Source organism: Lacerta agilis, chromosome 1 (assembly GCF_009819535.1).
Source record: "Lacerta agilis isolate rLacAgi1 chromosome 1, rLacAgi1.pri, whole genome shotgun sequence".
In the NCBI taxonomy this organism is placed as follows: domain Eukaryota; kingdom Metazoa; phylum Chordata; class Lepidosauria; order Squamata; family Lacertidae; genus Lacerta; species Lacerta agilis.
In genome coordinates, this window is record NC_046312.1 from 106,513,075 (window position 1) to 106,536,093 (window position 23,019).

Below are 23,019 nucleotides of genomic sequence, written 5' to 3' on the forward strand. Positions count from 1 at the left end.
CACACACACACACACACCCCGTCTAATGCCCAGTTTATTAGGCTCAATATGACTGCAGTCCTAGTTTCCTGGGAATAAGGTCCAGTGAACTCAGCAGGTTTGTAAGGTTCAACTTACAAACTATACTGAGCTTTGACCTTCAGCCCTCTGAAACACAACTTTCAGCTTTTAGTTAGGAATGTGAACAATCTTACAGGGTTACTATTTAAACAGCTAGTGTAAAGTAGGCACTCTGTTAAAGAAAAGGTGAGCAATACCCAGCCTCTGCATGATTATTTCCCTCATGCCTTGGCTTCACTAATCAGTCACAAACTTGGAAGCCTCCTTATTTCCTTATAACAACAACAATAATTTTATTATTTGTACCCTGCCCATCTGACTGGGTTGCCCCAACCACTCAGGGTGGCTTCCAGCGTATATAAAAACCATAATAAAACAATAAAAACTTCCCTAAAAAGGGCTGTCTTCAGATGTCTTCTAAAAGTCAGGTAGTTGTTTATTTCCTTGACATCTGGTGGGAGGGCGTTCCACAGGGTGGGCGCCGCTACCGAGAAGGCCCTCTGCCTGGTTCCCTGTAACCCCACTTCTCGCAATGAGGGAACCTCCAGAAGGCCCTCGGAGCTAGATAAAAGTGCCAAAGCAAGGTCAGTTTGTCAATTATCGGCATTATTTTCCCTGTAAGTTTCTCCTTCCACACTGTTTTAGTGGGTTTGGATTCCCCCCCCCCCCAGCCATTTTTATTGTGAACACCAATCAAGATGGCAGCTGTGTAGGCCGAAAAAAAATCTGAAAAGGCCCTTCCCATCACTACCGTGATTCACCAAATCACCAAGCGTAATTCAAATTGATGCTGCCGTGCTGCAACTTTCCTGCAATTTGGGTTTACTGCCACAAGAGGCCTTCTTTTGTATCTTAAAACAAAACATGCAAACTGAGCTCTCCCTCAAGCTGGATCCAGCTCTCTTACAAAGCACCAGCCACCTCTAACCTTGACCTTTATTTCTCCCAGAGAGATTATGGAGAACGAGAAATGAAAAGATTACTTACACCTGTGCACTAAATGTAACTGCCCTTATAATCCCAAACGCCAGGATGAGGACAGTTAAAATCAGAGAAACCAACGATACCTGCAAATAACAATAAAAGCATTAGCCGATTATGCCCATTAGTGGTCAAACATTTTAGAATTTCCAAAAGCATAATCTCATTTGTCAAAGGAGAGAGAACGAACATTTCCATGGGTGACAAGGCCAGTATAATTAAAAGACCTGCCATTCAAAATGTACAGTATATACAAGAGGGAAAGGCAGAACAGAAAGTATTTGGATTCCAGTCTTCCATCAATATTAGGACCAGCTTAGCTTCAATAAGTTGGCTGCATGATGTGCTTTTAAGCCATGTTCACCTATCTATGGCTATCACATTTATTCCTAAACAGAGGATACCTTCCATGCTGCAGTGTCGTACCATGTGACATGACATTTTGATAACCCTCGAAACACAATGTGTCCTCTCAATCTTTTTCTCCTCCCGTACATTAAAACTCTTTTTTTTTGCAGACATATTTTTTATTTTCCAAAAATAAACAAAACTTAACACACATTTGTCAGGTACAGTTTTTACAATAATCCATAAACTCCGCCGAGTTTTCTGACTTCCTTCCTTCTCTACTTTAGTTTTCTTAAGTTACATCATTTGTCCGCTTTCCCTTAAATCCCAAATTCTATTTTCCATATTACAATACCTTCATCTTTAGTCATACTTTCTACTAGGTTGCAAGTATTTTATCACACCTGTTAGTGATTTACATAATTATAGACTTCTAAATATTTCAGAAATTTACTCCAGTCAGCTTGAACCTGAGGATAAGAGACCAGAGAGATCAACAGGTTCACGTACATTAAAACTCTTACCCCGGTTATCAACCAAGGTCAACCTCCCCAATTTGGTTCCCCCCTCAGATGCTTTTGACTACAATTCCCATCATCCTTGGCAACTGACCATGCTGGTCAGGGCTGACGTGGCCCAAAACACCTCAGAGAGCACTAGGTTGAGGAAGTTTGATCTGATGCTATTTTCATTCTTAAACCCAAATCGAGAAGTTAATTTCTATAATGATTTACCTTCCCCAATTTTGATATATTTCGAAAGAGGGAAAGAGGAAGGGTGAAGATGATGGTGACACAGAGAATGATGACATGGCGACCAATGAGCAAATTGTCTTGATCGACTGCTTAAAAAAAGAGAGAGAGAAATGTTAAGATGCATATTTCTGTAAGAAATGGATGTTAGGTTGCTCATTAAATGTGAAACGTACATGATTTTTTAATGTGTTGAATGTCTAAAAATCTGTCCATGAAAGGAGGACGGGTAGGAGGGGAACAAAAAATGTGTGATTTTTGGAATATTTATATAGCACCAACAGTATTTAGGACAAAGCACCTCAAAATATCTGCCAACAATATTTATGCTAAGGAGTTATATTACAAAAACTCAGCCTGCAAGCCCGTGTCATGGTAGTAAACCTCATTGAACTCAGTCAGGCTTACTTTTAAGACAACATTATAGGATTACACCAATACATAATTTTCAGAATGTTTCAGCATTTCCCCCGATTAATATTTGGGCATTTTTAAAAAGAAAACTTAAGTGATCTCTTAAATCATGTTCAAAATAAATATCATATATGAAGGCCATTAAAAAGGGAGGTATTATAAAGCACAAAGTTTACAAGCAGAAGTCTTTTTTTTCAAAAAAAATTGAGCTGATAAACTTATAGCAATTATTTATACCCAGGATAATGAATGGTGTACTCCATATTAAATAATGCAAATAAATGTATGCATGTCTGTTTTATATAAATGTTTTCTACTGCCGTGCTTTTATTGTTAACTGAATGTTAAAATTTAAATTTTGTGCAAATAACAGTGTGGTTGCAGGGGCCATATGTGGTGGATGACAAGCAACAGACTGCAGTCATACATGACTGGAGAAAGTGATTGCAGACTATGAAGAACAACATAAATGCTAGGCATATCTACCCAGAGGGAAGTCCTATTCAATTCAATGCACACACAAAGTATGTGTAGGACTGCAGCCTTAGTTATGCAGGACTCCAAAGCTCCACCCCAATACACTGGATCCTTCTGGAGACAACATATCCCTGCATTCATAAGGACTAGAAACATGTCTTTTGAAAATGAAACCTGAAATTCTCAGAATGGGTCAGGTTATATATCAGATACAGTGGTACCTCAGTTTAAGAACAGTCCTGTTTATGAACAATTCGGTTTATGAACTCCACAAAACTGGAAATAGTGTCCCGGTTTGCGAACTTTACCTCGGTCTAAGAACAGAATCTGAATGGTGGAAGGGCACTGTCAGTGGGAGGCCTCATTAGGGAAAGAGCGCCTTGGTTTAAGAAAGGTTTCAGTTTAAGAATGGACTTCCGGAATGGATTAAGTTCATAAACCGAGGTACCACTGTACCAAAATCTGAATCCCCAAGATACACCAAGAAAATAAAAAGTATGCATAACTTATGGCGAGTGTCACAGCCCTTTACAATATTCAATTAATGGGCAAATATTTTGATCAACTTTCCTAGCAAGTTAAGTAAAAACATTTATTAACCAGGAAGAACAAAAACTGATCGACTCACCTCCAGGAATTCTTTGGAAAACTTTAGTCAAAGTGTCTCCTGTTATAATGTTGTAACTAATCATGGCTTTAAAAGAAGAAGTTACTTCGTTAATAATGCTTTGAAAAGATGAAATGAAACCTAAGCATACAGTTTACGGAACAAAACCGCGTCAGTGAAAAACTATAGAATCATCGAGTTGGAAGAGACCACAAGGGCCATCCAGTCCAACCCCCTGCCAAGCAGGAAACACCATCAAAGCATTCCTGACAGATGGCTGTCAAGCCTCTGCTTAAAGACCTCCAAAGAAGGAGACTCCACCACACTCCTTGGTAGCAAATTCCACTGCCAAACAGCTCTCACTGTCAGGAAGTTCTTCCTAATGTTTAGGTGGAATCTTCTTTCTTGTAGTTTGAACTATGTCTTCTCCAAACACGAAACATATTTTATGTTCAATACTTTTAGGCGAATTTATGCACCAAACTTGATGGGGCTCATTTCAAAACAAATCCCCAAAAGCCTGCCTGCCTTCTTCCTTAAAACCAGCCCCTTCCTTACTCCTCCTCTTCTCACTGATGCCCCTGTACAGGTCAGCAAAGGATGGGGGCAACACTAGAATGTGTTGTCCTTGGCTGCCATTAGCTCTGGTCCCATCTACTATCACCTGCCCTATCAGACCCAAAGGGCACCTGCCCCCACTGTGTTTGTATGAGGGGCTTCTAGGGTCACACAAGGAGGCCTCACCTCTTGACCCCAAGTCTGGTGACCCCACAACCCCTCTCATGCAAATTATCAGTGCAAAGGGGAAGATTAAAGGCTAAGCATGGACCAATTTAATTTATTTATTTCATTTACATCCCACCTTTTCCTCCAAGGAACTCAAGGTGGTGTACATGGTTTTCTCCTTCCTCATTTAATCTCTTCAACAACCCTGTGAGACCTGGTCTGAACAAAGACATTGGATTCTTATCTCATTATACATTATACTAAAGCTATCTTTAGCCATCTCATCTCTTGTTTTTTCCTGTAAGACCAATTGCAGTTGTTAACAGTCGTCAACAGGTTTTCCACACCTATCAGCCAATCACTCATTCCCACCACCCTTCTGAGTAATACCCCTCCCCACTCTCTCACTATATATAAGGGTCTGGTGACTTCTGTTTCAGTGTATCTGAAGAAGTGTGCATGCACATGAAAGCTCATACCAAGAACAAACTTAGTTGGTCTCTAAGGTGCTACTGGAAGGATTTTTTTTTTATTTTTTTTTGCCTGTGAGGTAGGTTAGGCTAAGAGATAGTGACTTGACCTAAAGTCACTCAGTGACAGCTTCATGGCCAAGTGGGGATTTGAACCCTGGTTGCCTAGGTCCTAGTCCAACACCCTAACCACTACACCACATGGACTTCTGGACTTCTTTTATAGTCTGCAAAAAGGCACTGTTCTTTAATGCATCTGCAAAGTGACCTTACCAATGAAAGGGTATAAGAACTGGAGAGTCGAGACAATTAGGTACCCTACAAAACCAAATGCTTTATTGACCAGAGCCTGGTAGCTGTTGGTTCCAGACAGGTTCCCTCCTTTAATCAACAGGATAATAGAATAATCTGTTGAGGAGAAAAAGAAGCATTCTATTAAAAACGATCTCTTTGGGATCAATTTCTCATGCATTATTCTCTTGATTTTTTTATTTTTTTATTTTAAATCCGACTGAAAGAAGTCACCATAGAGAATACCTGAGAACACAGAATAATAGGGGAAAGGAGAACTTACACAAAACCTGTGGGAAGCCAAAGGAAAAAATGTCTTGGTAACACAACTACATCTCCAGTGTCCATTAGGGGAGGCATTGCTAGAGATCTCTTCTGCAATTATTTCTAGAGAACTGACCTATTTATTTTGTAGGTCAGGCAAGGAGAGCTGCCTTTGATCCCTGTTACTGCCAGGCCAGTGGATCATTCTTTCAATCCATGTGTGCCCTTGCAGGCTGCACTGGGTGGTGTCAATTAGCATTCCATATCTGTCTCCAGAGTCACCAGCTCCTTCCAGTGCTCTTAACTAGCAGCCCAGTTCATACCCATGTAAGCAGCAGGATATGGGAGCAAATGGGCTGCCCTGAGGTCTGCTAGCATGGTTAGAGTAAAGCTTTAGTACAAATAATTTTTAAAAACGATTCTCTCCCACCCCATTTCATCCTCACAACAACTCTGGGAGGTTGGTGAGGCTGAGAGACATTTAATGGCCCCTGATCGCACAGTGAGTAGGGATTTGAACATGGATCTCCCTGACTCTAATTTGCCACTGCACCTAAAGGTAAAGGACCCCTGACCATCAGGTCCAGTGGTGTCCGACTCTGGGGTTGCGGCGCTCATCTCGCTCTATAGGCCAATGGAGCCGGCAATTGTCCACAGACAGCTTCCGGGTCATGTGGCCAGCATGACAAAGCCACTTCTGGCGAACCAGAGCAGCGTACGGAAACGCCGTTTACCTTCCCGCCGGAGCGGTCCCTATTTATCTACTTGCACTTTGACATGCTTTCGAACTGCTAGGTGGGCAGGAGCTGGGACCGAGCAACGGGAGCTCACCCCGTGGGAGGGATTCGAACCACTGACCTTCTGATCAGCAAGCCCTAGACTCTGTGGTTTAACCCACAGTGCCACCTGGGTCCCTTGCCACTGCACCTAGATAGTCACTAATAATAATAATTTATTTATACCCCGCCCATCTGGTTTTAAACTTTGTTCACAAGGATTAATAAGGGAATATAAGTCAGCAAAGCACATGGAACTGATGTGTAACAGACTGGCATTTTCTGTTATAATGGGTAGCACAGAGAATTTTTTTCACAAATGCAAGATTAGTTGCTTGCCGTTAATTGCATTGTGCCCTTAACTGATTCTCTACAACAGAGATTCCGTGGTTTAACTGCTCTCTACAAACCAGAACTGCAAACCACAGTTTGATCCTATTTGCAATCATAGTTCACAGGGGAAACTATGCTTCCCAAACTTGGGTCTCCAGCTGCTTTTGAACTACAACTCCCATCATCCCTGACCACTGGTCCTGCTAGCTAGGGATGTTGGGAGTTGTAGCCCAAAAACCCTGGTTTAGTGTCCTCTGCACTAGGCTACGTGAAAGGTGGATGGGAATGCTTGCAATCATCTATTGCTCGCGTTCCAGCAATCCATTGTTCGGTTCACTAGGAAGGTCTTCTCTGAGCCCAGCCTTCGCACGTATTTAATTTCATGATTCGAGCTCTTTACTAGATACTAAATCTGAGAAACTTGCAAAAATCTATCTTTCGTGGTATCCTAATATCGCATAGGAAAGGACATCCAATGCAGCACATCTTTTAATATCATCTCAGAAGATTAAGCACTTTTCCTGTACACTTGAGTAACACTGCATGGAGAGACAGTGGGGCTATATACGCAAGTCCCACCCTACTGTTGTGTCCCCTGACTGCCCCACCCATATGCTGTCAACACATTGGGGAAGATCTGAAGGGCAGAAAGCTACCTAATGCATGCAGTCTGTTCTTGTGAGCTGAAAACTGGACTCCGCAGAAATGGAGCCCAAAAGGGCAAGCCTACATGCACCCAAAATTTCCCCTTCAGACCTTCTCCCAAAGAGTGGAGAGTGTGGGGGGGCAGAGCACGTTGGGGACACCACAGAGGGGCTCTCTCTCCAGGCAAAGTTGCTCGCGTGGAGAGAAGAATGCCTGGTTTAGGACTTCTAGTATCAATGAAGACATTTTGCACATTCTGACCATCTTAATTCCTGGACCTCTCTCTCTACTGAATGATAGCGGCCGCTTTTAAGGCAATACCTGTGATATAAGCAACGGCCAACAACAGCAATATTCCCAATGGAAAGCCAGCTTGCTTCAGAGAATAGGGCAGGCCTGTGAAAACGATGCAAACAAACAAATTAGACTGGAGGTCCCCCCACAAGTTCTTGCCACTTACTGTTGCTGCCAGCCCTTCTCACATCTTCCCAGGGGCTACCAGTACTTAAGATCTGAGGAAGCCCAAGCCACATGAAGCTCATGCCATCAGCTCCTGAATCTGGAGGAAAGTGGCTGCGAGTTCTTATCTGTACGCCCGCATATTTGTAAGGTCCCAGGAAGCTGTAGTATGGCTTACTGTGTCATGCAAAGCAAGCCTCTGACAAAGTCAAATTTTAAATATATAAACAGCCCACTGAGATCCCTGATCTTGATCGACATTAATCTGCACTACTGTAATAAAATTACAACCCCAAAAATATGATTGATAGTCTAACAAAATAATAAACTGGAGTGAAATTTATAGTAATTAACAGGAATGAATAATAAACTGATGTATTTACCTATCATACCAGATCCTATGATAGAGTTGATGACATTAAAAGCAGCTGATGAGAGGTTGCTAGTTCCTCCTTTGTTTCTCGGTTTACAAACCAGGGTTGTTGTTTCATCCATTTCCTCCTATTTCAATAAAGCAGGATTGATGTCAGTCTAAAATATTTCACTTTAAAAAACCCACAATTTTTATTATTTTTATTATTTAACAAAACTAAAAATACAAGGATTTGGTTTTGGAAGGGCTTCCCTTCCTCCCTAAAACAAACACATACCAAGTGACATGGAAAATCTTGGCAGCCATAGAATCATAGAGTTGGAAGGGACCTTGAGGATCATCTCATCCAACCATCTGCAATGCAGCGATATGCATTACAGGTGGCGCTGTGGTCTAAACCATTGAGCCTCTTGGGCTTGCTGATCGGAAGGTCGGCGGTTCAAATCCCCACGATGGGGTGAGCTCCCGTTGCTCTGTCCCAGCCCCTGCCAACCTAGCAGTTCGAAAGCATACCAGTGCAAGTAGATAAATAGGTACCGCTGCAGCGGGAAGATAAATGGTGTTTCCATGCACTCTGGCACTCGTCACGGTCCTCCATGCGCCAGTAGCGGTTTAGCCATGCTGGCCACATGACCCGGAAAACTTTCTGTGGACAAACGCCAGCTCCCTCGGCCTGAAAGCGAGATGAGCACTGCAACCCCATAGTTGCCTTTGAGTGGACTTAACTGCCCAGGGATCCTTTACCTTGCAGCTGTCCCATATAAGGATCAAACCTGTAACATTGATGTTATCAGCACCAAGCTCTAACAAGCTGACATTTTGTATGCATCAAAATAAGGACTAGATTTTGAAAGTATATTGGTTTATAAGTGTTTTTGAAAATTTGGACACAAATGTAAGTCAGTTATTTCCTGCCCTTTACCCTAAGATCCTAGGGCAGGTACTTTTAAGCCTTTAATTGCTTTAACGATTCAATCCTAAACACACTTACTAGCCCCATCAGATGGTAGTTCGACTAATTTCATCTGAGTAAACTCACACAGGATTGTGCTGTAAGTCCAATGTGCATCGCAAGGTGGTATATCTGAACATCAAAGGGCGTTCTTGTAAATCTAAGGAGAGCTGGGCACCCCCCACCTGATCGTCAGTTATCAGAAACATATCAGTTATCAGAAACTTTTTGTTATCACAATACCCCTTCTCCACATGCAGGCCATATCTGTGTAACATTACTGTATATAAATATACATTCTGTTTTATCTTAGTTACTTAGGGGGTGGAGGGTGGCCGCTGTCACACACTGACAGCTTCTAGGAGCCACAGGTGAGAGCTGAGTGCAGGGAGGGTGGGGGCCAAAGGTGAACAAACTACCCCAGACATGTCCCCCACCAGAGGTACTACCCCTCCCCTAACACCCCGGGGAACGGACTTTGACTAGGTGGCTAAACCAGGTGAAGGTAGCCAATGGGTCTCAAACCCTCGAGGAGTTACTGACTTCCTTGGCAGCATGCAAAGACAGGCTCTGCTGGATTGAGCGGACAAGCTATGGCTTCCACAGATGGTTAGCGTGATGCGCTGATCATGCCAAGGTCACGGGTTCGATTCCCATACTATTCTTGCATGGCAGGGGGCTGGGCAAACTCTTCCAACTCTTATGATTCTAGGAAATACGCGATGTTGTGTTTTTTAAAAAGAAAGGAGGAGTTTGCTTTCCTACCCTAGAGACCAGTTGAAAGACGAGGAGCAATTAGAAAACTTCCTTGGATCCCAAGAAAATGCGCGGCTTACCGGGTGGACAGGGCTGGTGGCGGGCGACGGGGGGCGCTGGGCGAGCTCTTCCATAGCGGCTCGCTCGCCCTGTCCGGCTTCCCTCGGAGGCCCCTCTCCGGATCCCGCCTGCAGCTCTCATGAACGCAGCGAGGCGCCGGCGGGACAGAGGCTGCTGGGGACGCCGAGGGAGAAGAGCGCGCCGGCTCCCGGGCTCCGGATCGGGACGCGGCAACACGTGCGCGCCTGGGAATGGCGAGGCTTCCCGCGGGCGGAGGGAGCAGCGTGATCTCTGCTCCCAGGCCAGGAGCGCCTTGGAAGGGAGCCCGAAAAGGGGGGTGGGGTGGGGAATGTCGGAAGGCCAGCGAAGATCCAGGAGGGCAGCCTGGGCTGAATTTCTGCTCGGCCTCGGCAGCCCGCCCATTTTACATCAGAATTGTTGAGTTGGAAAGGGACTCCCAGGATCATAATGGGCGTAGCTGGGATGGGGGGGGGGGGGCGCAGGGACGGCAGCTGCCCCTCTAAATCAAGCAAATAAATAAAAACATTTAAACTAACCAATTGCATGCATCGCAGGTAACTAGGTCCTGTCTCCCCCCCCAAAAAAATAAGCCTGCCCCCCCCCCCAATAAAACCTGGCTATGCCCATGGAGAATAGGTAAAGGTAAAGGACCCCTGGACGGTCAAGTCCAGTCGAAGTTGACTATGGGGTTGCAGCACTCATCTCGCTTTCAGGCCGAGGGAGCCAGCATTTGTCCACAGACAGCTTTCCGGGTCATGTGGCCAGCATGACTAAACCAATTCTGGCACACCGGAAAACCGTGACGGAAACCAAAGCGCACCAAAACGCCGTTTACCTTCCCACCGCAGCGGCACCTATTTATCTGCTTGCACTGGTTTGCTTTCGAACTGCTAGGTTGGCAGGAGCTGGACAGAGCAACAGGAGCTCATCCCATTGTGCAGATTTGAACCGCCAGCCTTCTGATTGGCAAGTCCAAGAGGCTCAGTGGTTTAGACCACAGCACCACCCACATGGAGAATAGAGCTCATACAGCCATCATGGCTAGCGGTCATTCGTAGCTTAATCCCCCCCTGCTGCCCCCACCAAGAAATTCTCTAAATTAAGAGCCTTGTATCTTGGTGGCTATGGCCGCATTTGAGGAAGTGCTTCCCATATTTTAGCTATGCACTTCACCAAGAAGAAAGTCTCGTGTCTTCCTTGCAACAAAGCGCGATCAGAATGGAATGGTTCGAATAAAACTGAGGTCAAAACTGAGAAGTAAAGACAAATTCGCCACCTGTCCATTTCGCTGGTAGGAGATGCTATCATTGGGGATGCTTGATAGATAGGTAGCTGCCAAGCCTGATGATTAAACATTGGATCCTGGACCTGCAAAAACTGAACAAAACTGAAAAACCCTTAATTTGTTCCAACAGCAACTTTCCCCCCTGATAGGGTAGTTGTTGGTGTTTCTTTTTCTTTCCTTCTTCTGTTATTTTTTTAAAAAGTGATTGTTTCATCTCTCTTTTTTTGGTTTCAAATATGTATACATACCTATCTTATTATGGGAGATTAAATAAACAAGATTTCAAAACAAAACAAAACTGGATTGAAACGCCAGGTGTAAAAAAAGGAATACACACAAAGTCCTGGTTATTTTTGAATGCTCCTAAACTACTTACCTGTATACAGGTATAGGCATGAAGAACTGGTAGCAGCAACCAGAGATTTACTTCACGGTGAATGTTGGCTGGCCTTGTTTTTCATATGAAAAGTCAATATCACCAGTGAGCTGCTCTGATATTTTGACAGGCATATGATATCCAGCCCAGCCTCTGGTTTCTGACAGATTTGTGAAATTAAAGTTCACGACACCATCCTGTTTACTATCTGAAATAGAAAATGCAGTGAAATTCTGAGGCCAAGGCTGCCTCTTTTATACACGAGGCACATGATTGTTTTATACTTCCCAAAGTACCATTTGGTTTTGGCATGGCAGTTTTCATCAGATACCAGGTAACCCTCAGGAACCTTTTAACAAGTGACCGGATTTCCCACCCAATACTTACCTTCCATTTTTAGTGAGGCATCAAATGCAGGAAAAATCATGGAAAGAACCTCCATGAACTTAGCAAACAAATGTGTTTTGTTATGCTTACAAAAGGTCTGTTTCCTTTGTTCAGTGCCTTATTAACAAAGAGGCGTGTGCAAACAAGGTAAAGCAGAGTTTAGAGGCAATTCCTTAAAAACAATTTAATTGTTTCTAGTTCACTGAGTCTGTCCATATGTTTCACCATCTCTTCTCTCTTCACTCTCATTGTGTTCGTTTGTTCTTGTTTTGATCTCTCTGATCACCTACAATGTTGTTTTTGGGACTTTGAAATAAGCATAAAATACTGTATATTCATGCTACTGTCTCTAAAATATACATTATTACTGTCTGTAATTGTTTGATTGGGCCGTAGATTCGTAGACCTCATGAGGGAGGGGGTTGTTGGCATTAAATATGGCAAAGCCACATTGACCCAACCCCCGTCACTTTTCCAGCTTGTATTTGTGGAAGCTCCCTGCACTTTTCAAAGCCTTGTTTCTAATAGTTGTAAAATAAACATGGACGAGTTGAGGAGGTGGCCTATTTCAAAAGGTCAATTTATTACTAAATGTGTACAAAAATCTCCTCTTCTGGGTAGAGGGCACAGGCTAGACAGCCTTTTTTCTGGCCCACCTCTGTCTGTGCCCTCTACTTGATAAAGGAGATTATGGGGACTCCCTGAATGGTCAGCTGCATTTAATTCTGAAGCCTAGGAAAAAAGCCTCTTGACCAGATAGGGAATACCCCAGTTGCCTTGCTAAATATGGGCTGTCCATATATCCCAGGAACCTAATAATCAGTTCCATTAAAAGCTACACACTCAGAATTACCAGTATTACCAGTATTCCGTACTGTGTGTGACCAGTCAGCTGACGGGCTCAGAAACTTAAGGAAAACCTTCCACTTGGCAGCAGCTTATGCCTCTTCCCTCCCTCCCTCACTGCAACTGCATAGATTTCCCACTGTTATTATACATGGTTGGCTTATGATAGACCGCAGAGGTCAAAATGGGATCACTTCACATGAAATTGGTGGCTTTGAAGCAGTGCAAAATAATAATAATTATAATTATAAAACCCCAAAGGCTTTCGTGAACCATCCCCCCAACCAAGGTGTGATGGATCTCGTTGCTGCGACTGAAGAACAGCATTCCGTCTTGTCATAAAGATTTTAATTTCAAATCTGAGATCTGTGCGGTTTGCAATGGTCCGCAGTACTGCAATTATTTGATGCTTTGTGTGTGGGGAGGGGGCATCAAGTCAAGCATGGGTGGGCTCTTCACGTGAAGCTCATGCCAAAGTGCGAAATGAAATATAGTCAGTTCTCCTTTCTTCAGGTTAAAACAAAGCTAACCCTTTAAAGTTATTTTGATCTATTTGTATGCTGATCTCTTTTTAGTAGAAAGTAAAAGAAGAAACTAAATAGTTGAAAAGTGTAATACTGTAATAATAATAATAATAATAATAATAATAATAATAATAATAATAATACCAACAATGAATGCCTTCTGGTAATTTGATAAAGCTGGTTTGATAAAGTGGGTACTGTCAGAATATAACTTTTTGTATACTTTTTACTTTGGATGGTTCCATTTTCTCAATATAATTCTTACCATGGATCTTTGCATCCAGTGCTATTTTTCTAGGAAAAGAGGTGTCGGAACTCACCATGAACACCTCCCTTGTCCTCTTATAATGGCAATAGCGCCCATCTGAGAGGTTCCGGAGAGTTCCATCTGAAAAAAAGCCCTGTCTGCAACCAATAAAAAAATGACTTATGAGGGTGAATGGGATAGCTTTGGGGAATACTTTAAAAAATACGATACTAAAACCAATCTGCAAGTGGAGTAATTCTATAAACAACAGTTAAACACGATGAATAATTAAAACATAGGTGAGCAAACTTTTTCAGCAGGGGTCGGTCTACCGTCCCTCTTTTTTTTTTATAAAGTTTTTTATTGTTTTCCAATAGAACAAAAAAAAAGAAAAAACACTACATAAACACAATAATAACACAATACATAATGAACAATAAACAAAATCAACAATAATAACAATAACAATAACAATAAACATAAGAAAAACATATACAAACCTTAACTAACACTTATCTTTGTACCTTTCTTGTTTCTATCTTCTCTGTTTGGGGACTTCCCCCGTTCCCTCCACTGCCTTCAAAATCATATATATATTTTGGGTAACTTTATATCTTTTTCCATTTAGCATTTACCATATCTCTTAATACTCTTTAGATTTACTTAATCAAATATAAATCATGACTTAAACTCAATATCTTAAGATACTCTTTAACAATTAAATCTTTCACAACAAAAGTTTCTTCTAAGCAATTTATCTAACATTAACATGCTAAAGCCGATTCTTCTAGCTAACTCTGCTCAAATATTCAATTTTACACATTTAAACAAATAATCCTTAAATTTCTTCCAATCCTGCGACACCTTCTCCTCCCTCTGGTCTCGGATTCTTGCGGTCAGTTCGGCGAGCTCTATATATTCCATTAACTTCATCGGTCTACCGTCCCTCTTACCTTGTGGGGGGCCGGACTATATTGGGGGGGGGGGAAATGAATGAATTCCTATGCCTCACAAATAACCCAGAGATGCATTTTAAATAAAAGCACACATTCTACTCATGTAAAAACACCGGGCAGGCTCCACAAATAACCCAGAGATGCATATTTATTTATTTTTAAGGACACATTCTACTCATGTAAAAACACGCTGATTCCCGGACTGTCCATGGGCCAGATTGAGAAGGTGATTGGGAACATGAGGAGACTTAACGAATTTAATCCACAATGTTCTGAAAAGCCTGACAACATCAGGGGCTTCAGGTACATTCTCTGGGATTTCATGTCCATCCAGTCAATGGCACCTACTTAGCATAACTGTCAACTTTTCCCTTTTTTAAGGGAAATTCCCTTATTCCGAATAGGATTCCTCACAAGAAAGGGCAAAAGTTGACAGCTATGCTTCTTAGGTTTTGGTTCCAGGTACAGGACAGAGAACATTTGCCAGGGCTTGATAGGATGAGGCCCAGTGAATAGACCATTGAGTCCCTATCCCAGGCTGCCTTCTATGTGCTCTCAGTGGGTATAGTCATGCAAACCGTAACTAGGCAAATTTGACAAGATGGACCCTTGTCAACACAAATTAATTTAAAACCCCACTTTGTGACTCAGTTCTTTCTTGAATTCTCCCACATGTTGACTATGATCACAGAATGCTCCCTTATATAAGCTCGGGTTTTGTCTGTCTAGGCCAGTATTGTCAACTCTGACTGGCCAGTGGCTGTCCAAGGTCTCAGGTAGAGGCCTATCTAATCAAACACTACCTGAGATCCTCATAGCTGGAGATTTTTTTGGGGGGGGGGAGGTTGGACCTGGTATCTTCTGCCTGTAAAGTTTGTGAGAAAGAACACAAACCTCTGAAAATACCTTTTTAAAGCATTATATATTTAAAATAAAATTTAAAAATCTGAAAAACGGCTTCCAAAGCTGCAAGGGCCTCTGGGTCACAAACCCAGCATAGGAAAATTCCGCTTCTTCAGGTAGAAAACTGTGGCAACCTTTGCAGCAGACAGCCACCCTCTGTGAAATGCCATAGGCTCCGAAAGAGCCCTCCGTTTTGTTTCTAAGTTACCATTTGCTGCATTAGTCATTTCTGCCGGCTGCCCACAATATCGATATTTTTATTTCTTGTTATGTATTCTCCCCCCACCCCACGTTGTCTCCATTTCTAAGGCTGGGAGAGAAACTCAGTCCTGCAACCCACACAGCCATCCTAAATATTGTGCTTTTCTTATTATATCTTTTCTATTTTATAATGTTTTGCCTGCATGTATAACGCTTTTATCTGTTGTTATTTTGAGCTTCCAGATTTTTTGGGGGGGTGGAGGGGGCGGTGGTTTGTTGTGGCTGAAGCACGAGAAAGCTTCAGAAATTCAGAGATGTAATTCACGTAACAAATCCAATTTGTACAGGACACAGCTTATTTAAATGAGCAGAATCTTCATTTAAGGGGAAGAGAGAACGTTTTGATCCACTTGTACTCGGGAGCAGCTAGACTGTGTGTCCTAAAGACAAAATTATCTGGCCAAGTTGTCCTGGAGTGTTGTCACAGACGAAAGAACACCCAAGTCACACTGTGGTTTGTGCCTCCCAGTCTCCTGGAAACCATTTTCCGACCTGTCTCTTGCACCGCAGTCTGCAAGCAATCCACTTCTATTCGTTTTGAGTAATAACTCCAGTGTTAAGCTGCACGACAGGGGTGGGAATCCCAGACCCTCCAAATCATTCAGTGGCATCTGAAAGGCTCATCGTTGGAGAGGTGGCAGCAACGGCTGTTGGGGAGGGAGTTTGCTTTCCTTTGCGCAGAGCCACTGGCAACCTCATCCCAAGCAACTTCAGTTATGTTTGGATATCTCTGAGTCAAGTTTAGACCTATTATGGAAGCAGGGATTTCCAAACTGCCATGTGATGATGACATGCGCTATGTGAAAATGCTAATTTTACTGTGCCATTCATTCATTATTATTATTTTTTAAAAGCAGGTCAGAGAGGAAAGGAGGTCTTATTGTCTCTCCCCCCCCTTTGCAGCATCACATGGCTCCTTTTCTCATGACTTACTTGCATGCTGATGCGGCTTGTGTCTTCTCTTCTCCCTTACATCCCTTTCATCCCACTCGCATCAAGTCAGACTTTCAGATCTTCAGAGCGATGTTATACAAACAACTCTATTATTCATTGGCACCCCCTCTTCTCAGTTTCCCTCCTCCAGAGGGCTTGTTCTAATTTGTGGCTTGTTCTAGGATAGCCTTTCAGATGTCAAATCCTAAACTTAAATGCCCTGGTCGCAGGCTGAGGTAAAAAAAAAAAATCCAATTAAATACCCCTACAATTATGGGCGGTAGCTAACTCAGTTTTATTCATTGTAGAACCACTGAAATTAATGGAGCTAAGCAATGTTCATTAATGTTAATGGGTCTACTCTAGGTAAAACTTAGCTAAATAACATCTTATGTTCAGGGCCATGGGTCAGCACCCTTGGGCATCTGCCTGGTCCATGTCCATGCAGGGAGACCACTGCTAACCCCTGGAGCCTCTTAGCCCTGCTCCTCCTCCATACTCTCAATTAATGCCATGGACTGGCTGGATGCTGAGGAGTGGTGTGAGGCACCAGCTAGGGAACCTCCAAGGGAAGAAAGCTCACAGCACGGAGATTGGTGGTGGGACAACGATGAGTGGTCAGAGGGAGAAGATGGAGCAGACTGGGGGGAGGAGGTGTCAGAAGCTGGAGAGGTACTGAGTTTAGTGAGCAGGGAGAGTCTATGGCAGACAGAAGTCCAGAAGCAGGAGAGGAGGGAGGCCAAGAGGCAGAGATTAGTCAGGCTGGCGAATAAGCCAGGGTGTCTCCCCCTCCTGCTGCAACAAGTTCCCCTCCTCACCCAGTCTCCCAGGAACAGGAGAGGTATGAAATGGGAGGAGCAGAGGCAGGTGCCTCGGTATAGTCTCAGATTGCTTAGGAAGGAGAGGAGGAGTCTTAGGTAGCTGTGGGAAGGCGGGTACCTTCAGTCTCCACAACTGTCTCCCAAGGGTAAGCCGTACCATGAAGAGTTGCTGTGGCTGGCACCCCTGAGCGGACCCTGTATCTTCCAATAAAGAGTTGACTTCCCTGACACCATGTGATTTATTTCTGGCTCGCTTCCGACAAGTATTTTTTTTATTTTTTGGTCCCATGCTGCAAGTACCTAATGAATTACTTCAGGCACAGGAGCAACACAGGCGGTGGTGCTGAGCAGCGGAGGAGTGACACTGGTAATGCTATTGCTTACCTCAACAGGGCTGGGAGAGGGCAGGGGGGTGGCTGCAAGGTCATGTCAGCACAGGTGGAGCAACAGGGCTACTTCTGTGCTCCCACCAGGGCACCTGCCTGGCCCCAGCCATGCTGCTCTCTGACCCACTCCAGTGCCGTCCAATTATAGAGCAGTCACACTGGTGTCTTGAGGGCAGCTCCACAGTCCAACCCACCACACACAAACACCACTACTGACAGAGCAGCTTGCAACAATTGCAACCTGATGGAGCAACAAAACTGCTAGCATGTTTTCAAAGCTAAGCAGGGTCCGGCATGGTTTCAAGTTGGATGGGTGACCGCATGTTGATATTCCTGCATTGCAGGGGGTTGGACCAGATGACTCTGGGGCTCCCTTCTCTTCTATGGTGTTATGATTCCAATCCAATCCAAAATCACAATACAGTATCATTACGCATTCAGCGAAAACACAATAAAAATACAACAGAAGCAGAGACCACTGATGGACACAATCTCTAAATAAAGCACCAGGTACTTAGCAGGCACAAAGAAAGTCTTTACCAACCAGTGAATGATAGCCGGAGAAGGGGCCATGTTAGCTACCTGGGGCATGCTGTACCATAATGTTGGTGCAGCCACTGAGAAGGCCCTGTATCTCTTGCCACCATCAGCTATTTCTCTGCTCCACCTTCAGTATAAATTGGATTTTGTTTGCTTTTTAAGGAGAAACTAGGTAATTTGCTGCTCTTGAACCAACGTGTCAAGCAAAACACAGTTATCCTTCAAGATTTGCACTTTTCTGAATTTTGTGGTGCACTTCTCCAACCAAATAACGTGTACAATAATGTATCTATTTTAGGGAAAATTCCATGCAAAAATGTGTATACCATAGAAGAAATCTGCACTAAAACACTGGCGAATTTTCATGAGGTTTTTTTTTTTTTGAAAAAGCTAATTGACAAAGAAATAATAATGAAACAATTGGAAAATTAGAAACCAAAACTGACACATTCACTCCTAGTTGTGTTTAAAGGAATCTGTTCTAGTACAATAAGACACACATGGTTCCAATAACTCAAATCCAGCCAACATCCAATCGCGCTTTGTTGGCAATCCATGACCTTAACCCAGCTTAACTTTGTCGACTGCAAAATTAACAATAGTTCTAGCTCTCCTTTCCCAGATATTTGCCTTCCTTTCCCACTCACTGAGTCACTAGAGGGCAACATTTGCTTGCTTATTCAGCATCTCATTCCCAACAATAAGCCCACCATCCTAAACTCCCAATACCAGCAGCTGTTAGTCGTCGTCCCCTCCCCACAATTCACCATATCAATTATTTTAAGGCTCTATTACTGTCCCAATTTTGAGATGTGTAACTTAAAAAAGAAGACAAAACATCCCTTGGTTATTGGTTATTTATTTACTGAAATTGTAACACTTGTCTGCAAAAGGCACTCTTCATAATTGCAGACGGCACTTTCTCTAATTATGAGATTTCCCAATCCTGTTTGACAGCTTTAGATGACTTGCTGTTCAAAAGCTTCATTTCTAACTTTTTTGCTATTCTATCAGAACGATGAAAGGACTCCCAGCACTGTCTGGGGGATAGCTTTGATTAGTTTAATCATTTTATGTAGGCAGACAGCACAGAGTATACTCAATTAATGGTTATTGAACAGCTGTTGGGCTCACATTGTGCTCAGGTTGTAAGTAGGCAGCTTATATCCAAAGCGGCAGGAATTATTAGTTGTGTTGTCAATTTTTCCCAAGTGTACACATAATTTAATTGTACTTTTGTGTGGTTTCAGATATTTAGGATGACAGAGGATAGGATATTGGCAGGAAGCTATTAATTATTTCGACTCCAAAGGAAGTGAGCTAGTCTGCAGCTATTTGAAGCACACCATTGCATTATCATGGTGACTATTGGCAGGACAGTCAAACCTCGGTTCCCAAACGCCTCCGTTTTGGAATGTTTCGGCTCCTGAACACTGAAAACCCGGAAGTAACTGCTCCAGTTTTTGAACGATTTCCGGAAGCCCAATGGCTTCTGAGCTGTGTTTTTCACCCCCCCCCCCATTGACTTTGCAGCCAGCTCATTGATCCTCGGTTTTTGAACTTTTCAGAAGCCGAATGGTCTTCCGGAACGGATTCAGTTCGAAAACCGAGGTTCCACTATACTATACCTAATGTTCGTATAGTGACAAATGTGACTGCAGTAATTGGTAATTATAGAGCTAAATATTGTCTCCAATTATTATTGGGTGGAGCTAAGACTCCACCCTTTAGCTTGTCATTGTGGTTGCTTTCGTTTCCCTACATAGTTGTGTGTTAGCCTGTTCATCAGTAACACGAGCACTATGATGCTAAGGCCATAAACTGGATCGGAGCCTGCATGGGTAATCTGGATAAGGTGGGGGAGGGGAATCCCATTGAAGTGAATTTTTCCTTAGGCAAATTGCCAGCATGGGGGTGCAGGTGGTGTATGTGGGGCTATTCCGGGGGGGGGGGGTTAGCCCTGTCTACACCCCATGCTAGGATCCTAATCCAAATCTCACCCACCCACACCCATGCTGGCAAATTTTGTGTGTGTGCTAAAACGCCCTGCTCTTGTGAGTTAACATATAGCCCAGCTTTGTCCCGAGTTGCCATGCCCTCAACTCTTTCCCTTCCCCAGCCCCCGCCACAGACAGGAAATTAAAAAGCAGTGCCCTGGAACATTTAGGCAGCCACGTTTAGAACATGTCTTTATCTGTCGGCGTGTTTGATTATAGCCCAGCTCATTCCACCATGTTCTAAGATGCAGGAAAAGGATCCTATACTGAGTTTGACACACAGTTCCACTTCCTGGTCAACTCTGTATTACTTTGCTGGTTGAGGTGTGCTGAGGACAGGCCAAAAGCCATCAAATATACCTCCCCGAAAGGAGGGGGGGGATATTACAGAAGGGGTATGTGGGCACACATTGTACTGAACTCCCTGGGGCTTCATGTTGTCAGCCATGGGTCCTCATTTTGAATTAGGCACAGTTTCTATGTCAAAACCACACATCACAAATTGAAATGGCACATCTGCTCCAGGAAGGAAAAGTGTGTAGTCAAGGGAGAGGCTATATGCAGTGACTCTTTTTAAATCCTGAATCTGCAGGGAGCTGCATCTCAGCAGGGAAGGAAGCAGATAGAGGAGTCTGTGCAGAGAGCCCCCCGAAGTCTAAAATGAGTGGGATCCAGTGTCATAAAATACCCCCCACCACAAAAAACCCCCAGTCTAAACAACTTATTTTTCATAGCCATCCAGTTTCCTCTAGATCAGGGATGGGCAGACTGACTTATCGGACCTATTTTATGGGGGTGGGTTTTTGTTTGAACCCAGGTCAACCAACCTGAGCCAGGTGGATAAGGTATATTGTTAGAATCAAAGGTTCCTGTGAACACATTCTGAGCCAAGAAACTAGTTTTCAGCATTGGAGCGGAACTGAGTTCAAATTCCTTTCACACATAAGAGTACACTCCTAGTGAGCTTTCTTCGTTTCAGCAGCCTAATTTAGGAGCCAGAAATCCTTGTAGCTCACTGTGAGATCTATCAACAGATCCTGATCTACTTTCTGGCCACCCCCTGACTCCTTCAGATCACATGAATTTCTATCCTAAACCCTGTAACAGGTGATAACTAGGCTGAAGTGGGGAACGACCCTCAAGGAGCCATCAACCTCTAAATCTAAACTAATTGCAGCTTTGCTCACATGGATACATCAGTCACAGGCTCCTTCAACAATTAGCAAGCATCTCCTGTCGTTTTGGTTTTAAGAAATAGAGAATGCTGAAAGCTGCCACCGGTTTACTCCTGCCATCTTAACTGAGAAGGAAGTCCTTACTCCTTACTCCCAGGAGAGGGTATTTAGGATGGCAGCCAAAGAAAGAATGGAACTGTGCTTTCTGACAGGTCAGCCTGTTGAGTGAGTCAGCTGGGTGAGTCAACAACAGCTGTAGGCTTCTGTACAGTTTGTTTCATCTGTAAAATGGACAATACTGCTACTTACCTGCCTTGCATATAGGTGACACCGTGATGCTGAGCAACTGGTTGTCAAGTATTCAACAGTTGTAAAATATTGCCAAATATACCATGAATTCAGAAATGTGCAGATGCTGGCTTCCTTTTCTTGCTGCACCATGTCTTCAACTAATAACAAGGGCAGGAATAAAGGTTTCTTGGTCTCCTGCACTACAGAATGGATACACATACATTTGTTGTACATAGAGCTAATATTCACCTTGCTTTAATTACTAGCGGTATGGACATGATTCAGCCCAGTTGGTGGGGTGGGGGCGGAATTAAGCGAAGGAGCTCATCATGGCAACTCCCATAGTCACACCCCTAAGGAGAGTACAAAAATCCAGGGTCAGTATATTGATCTGTTATTTCACAGAGAGGGAAGTAGTGAGGGAGATGGTTGCAGTACATAGGATAATATACACTTTATTGGGCTCATGATGGTGCTCCTGTGAATTGTTCCTGGTACGTCTCACTTGCAAAACACGCTAAGTTTTACTCGTTTTACACGCAAAATCAGCTAAGTTTTACTTGGAGTAGGTCATGTGAAATTAATAAACATGACTAAGTGAGGTCCATGAATTTTAATGCATCTACTCTTGAGTAAATCTTAGTTGACTACCACCCATTGAGCTTTAACAAATGATCTGCAGCCAGCTAAAATGGAACGTTGTGCTTTTAATGAGAAAGGGAAACCGACTTGTAAAGAAGTGTTAATATTGAAACTGCTAGCATGAAGCAGGGACCATGGCAAAGCATAGGAAAGCTGCACCCAGACTCTGCTTAAATTGCTAATCTGTCACAAATGTGTAAACTTTGTTATCACATCATTCGCTTGCCAGAGGAAGGAGTCTGGCAGATGATATTGTGTCTGCTCTGAAGAACTCCCTGGAGCTTTGCTCCCATGAAATTCCCCTTTCATTTGACCTGTACCCTAAGTTCCAGCCAAAGTTGGAAGAGTTAAGCCTTTATTTTTGACATATCAAATGCCCAACCCAACAAATCAGTTTGAAAAAACGACAGTCAGATGCCCTGGTGTTCACCTTTAGGAATCATTGTGTACTCATACAAAGCAATCCTTTCTTATTTGGAAAACAAAACTGAGCTTCAACAAAGCATTATGTAATTGGTTTTTAATAGCAGTTTCAATTTCATTTCAGTCCTCCGGAACCATTTGGAGAAAGCCTTGCGTGGGGAAAAATCTGAACAAACTTAGAACTTGTTAATGTGGGGCCTGGATGTAGTTGCTAAAAAAGACATTCTATGTAGGAAGAGCCTATAATTTCCAGTGCTATCT

At 43.2% G+C, this 23,019-nt stretch overlaps 1 protein-coding gene across 3 annotated transcripts in view; it reads right to left on the bottom strand.

Annotated features, from left to right (window-relative positions):
• SLC38A11 (solute carrier family 38 member 11) overlaps positions 1–16,596 on the bottom strand; it is a 28,271-nt gene extending 11,675 nt beyond the window's left edge. Inside the window, exons 1-7 of one of the 3 annotated variants that reach the window (XM_033166258.1) lie at positions 16,484–16,596; positions 7,987–8,104; positions 7,466–7,540; positions 5,109–5,243; positions 3,661–3,726; positions 2,124–2,230; positions 1,048–1,127 (exon numbers count right to left, since the gene is read on the bottom strand). In XM_033166258.1, coding sequence (XP_033022149.1) covers positions 1,048–1,127; positions 2,124–2,230; positions 3,661–3,726; positions 5,109–5,243; positions 7,466–7,540; positions 7,987–8,104; positions 16,484–16,489 — 587 coding nt within the window. In that variant the 5' untranslated portion in view covers positions 16,490–16,596. Of the gene's footprint in view, positions 1–1,047; positions 1,128–2,123; positions 2,231–3,660; positions 3,727–5,108; positions 5,244–7,465; positions 7,541–7,986; positions 8,105–9,764; positions 9,895–13,448; positions 13,493–16,483 lie in introns of those variants that run through there. The other 2 variants (XM_033166249.1, XM_033166239.1) reach the window with 2 other exon arrangements.
• Between the last annotated feature and the right edge of the window lie 6,423 nt (positions 16,597–23,019).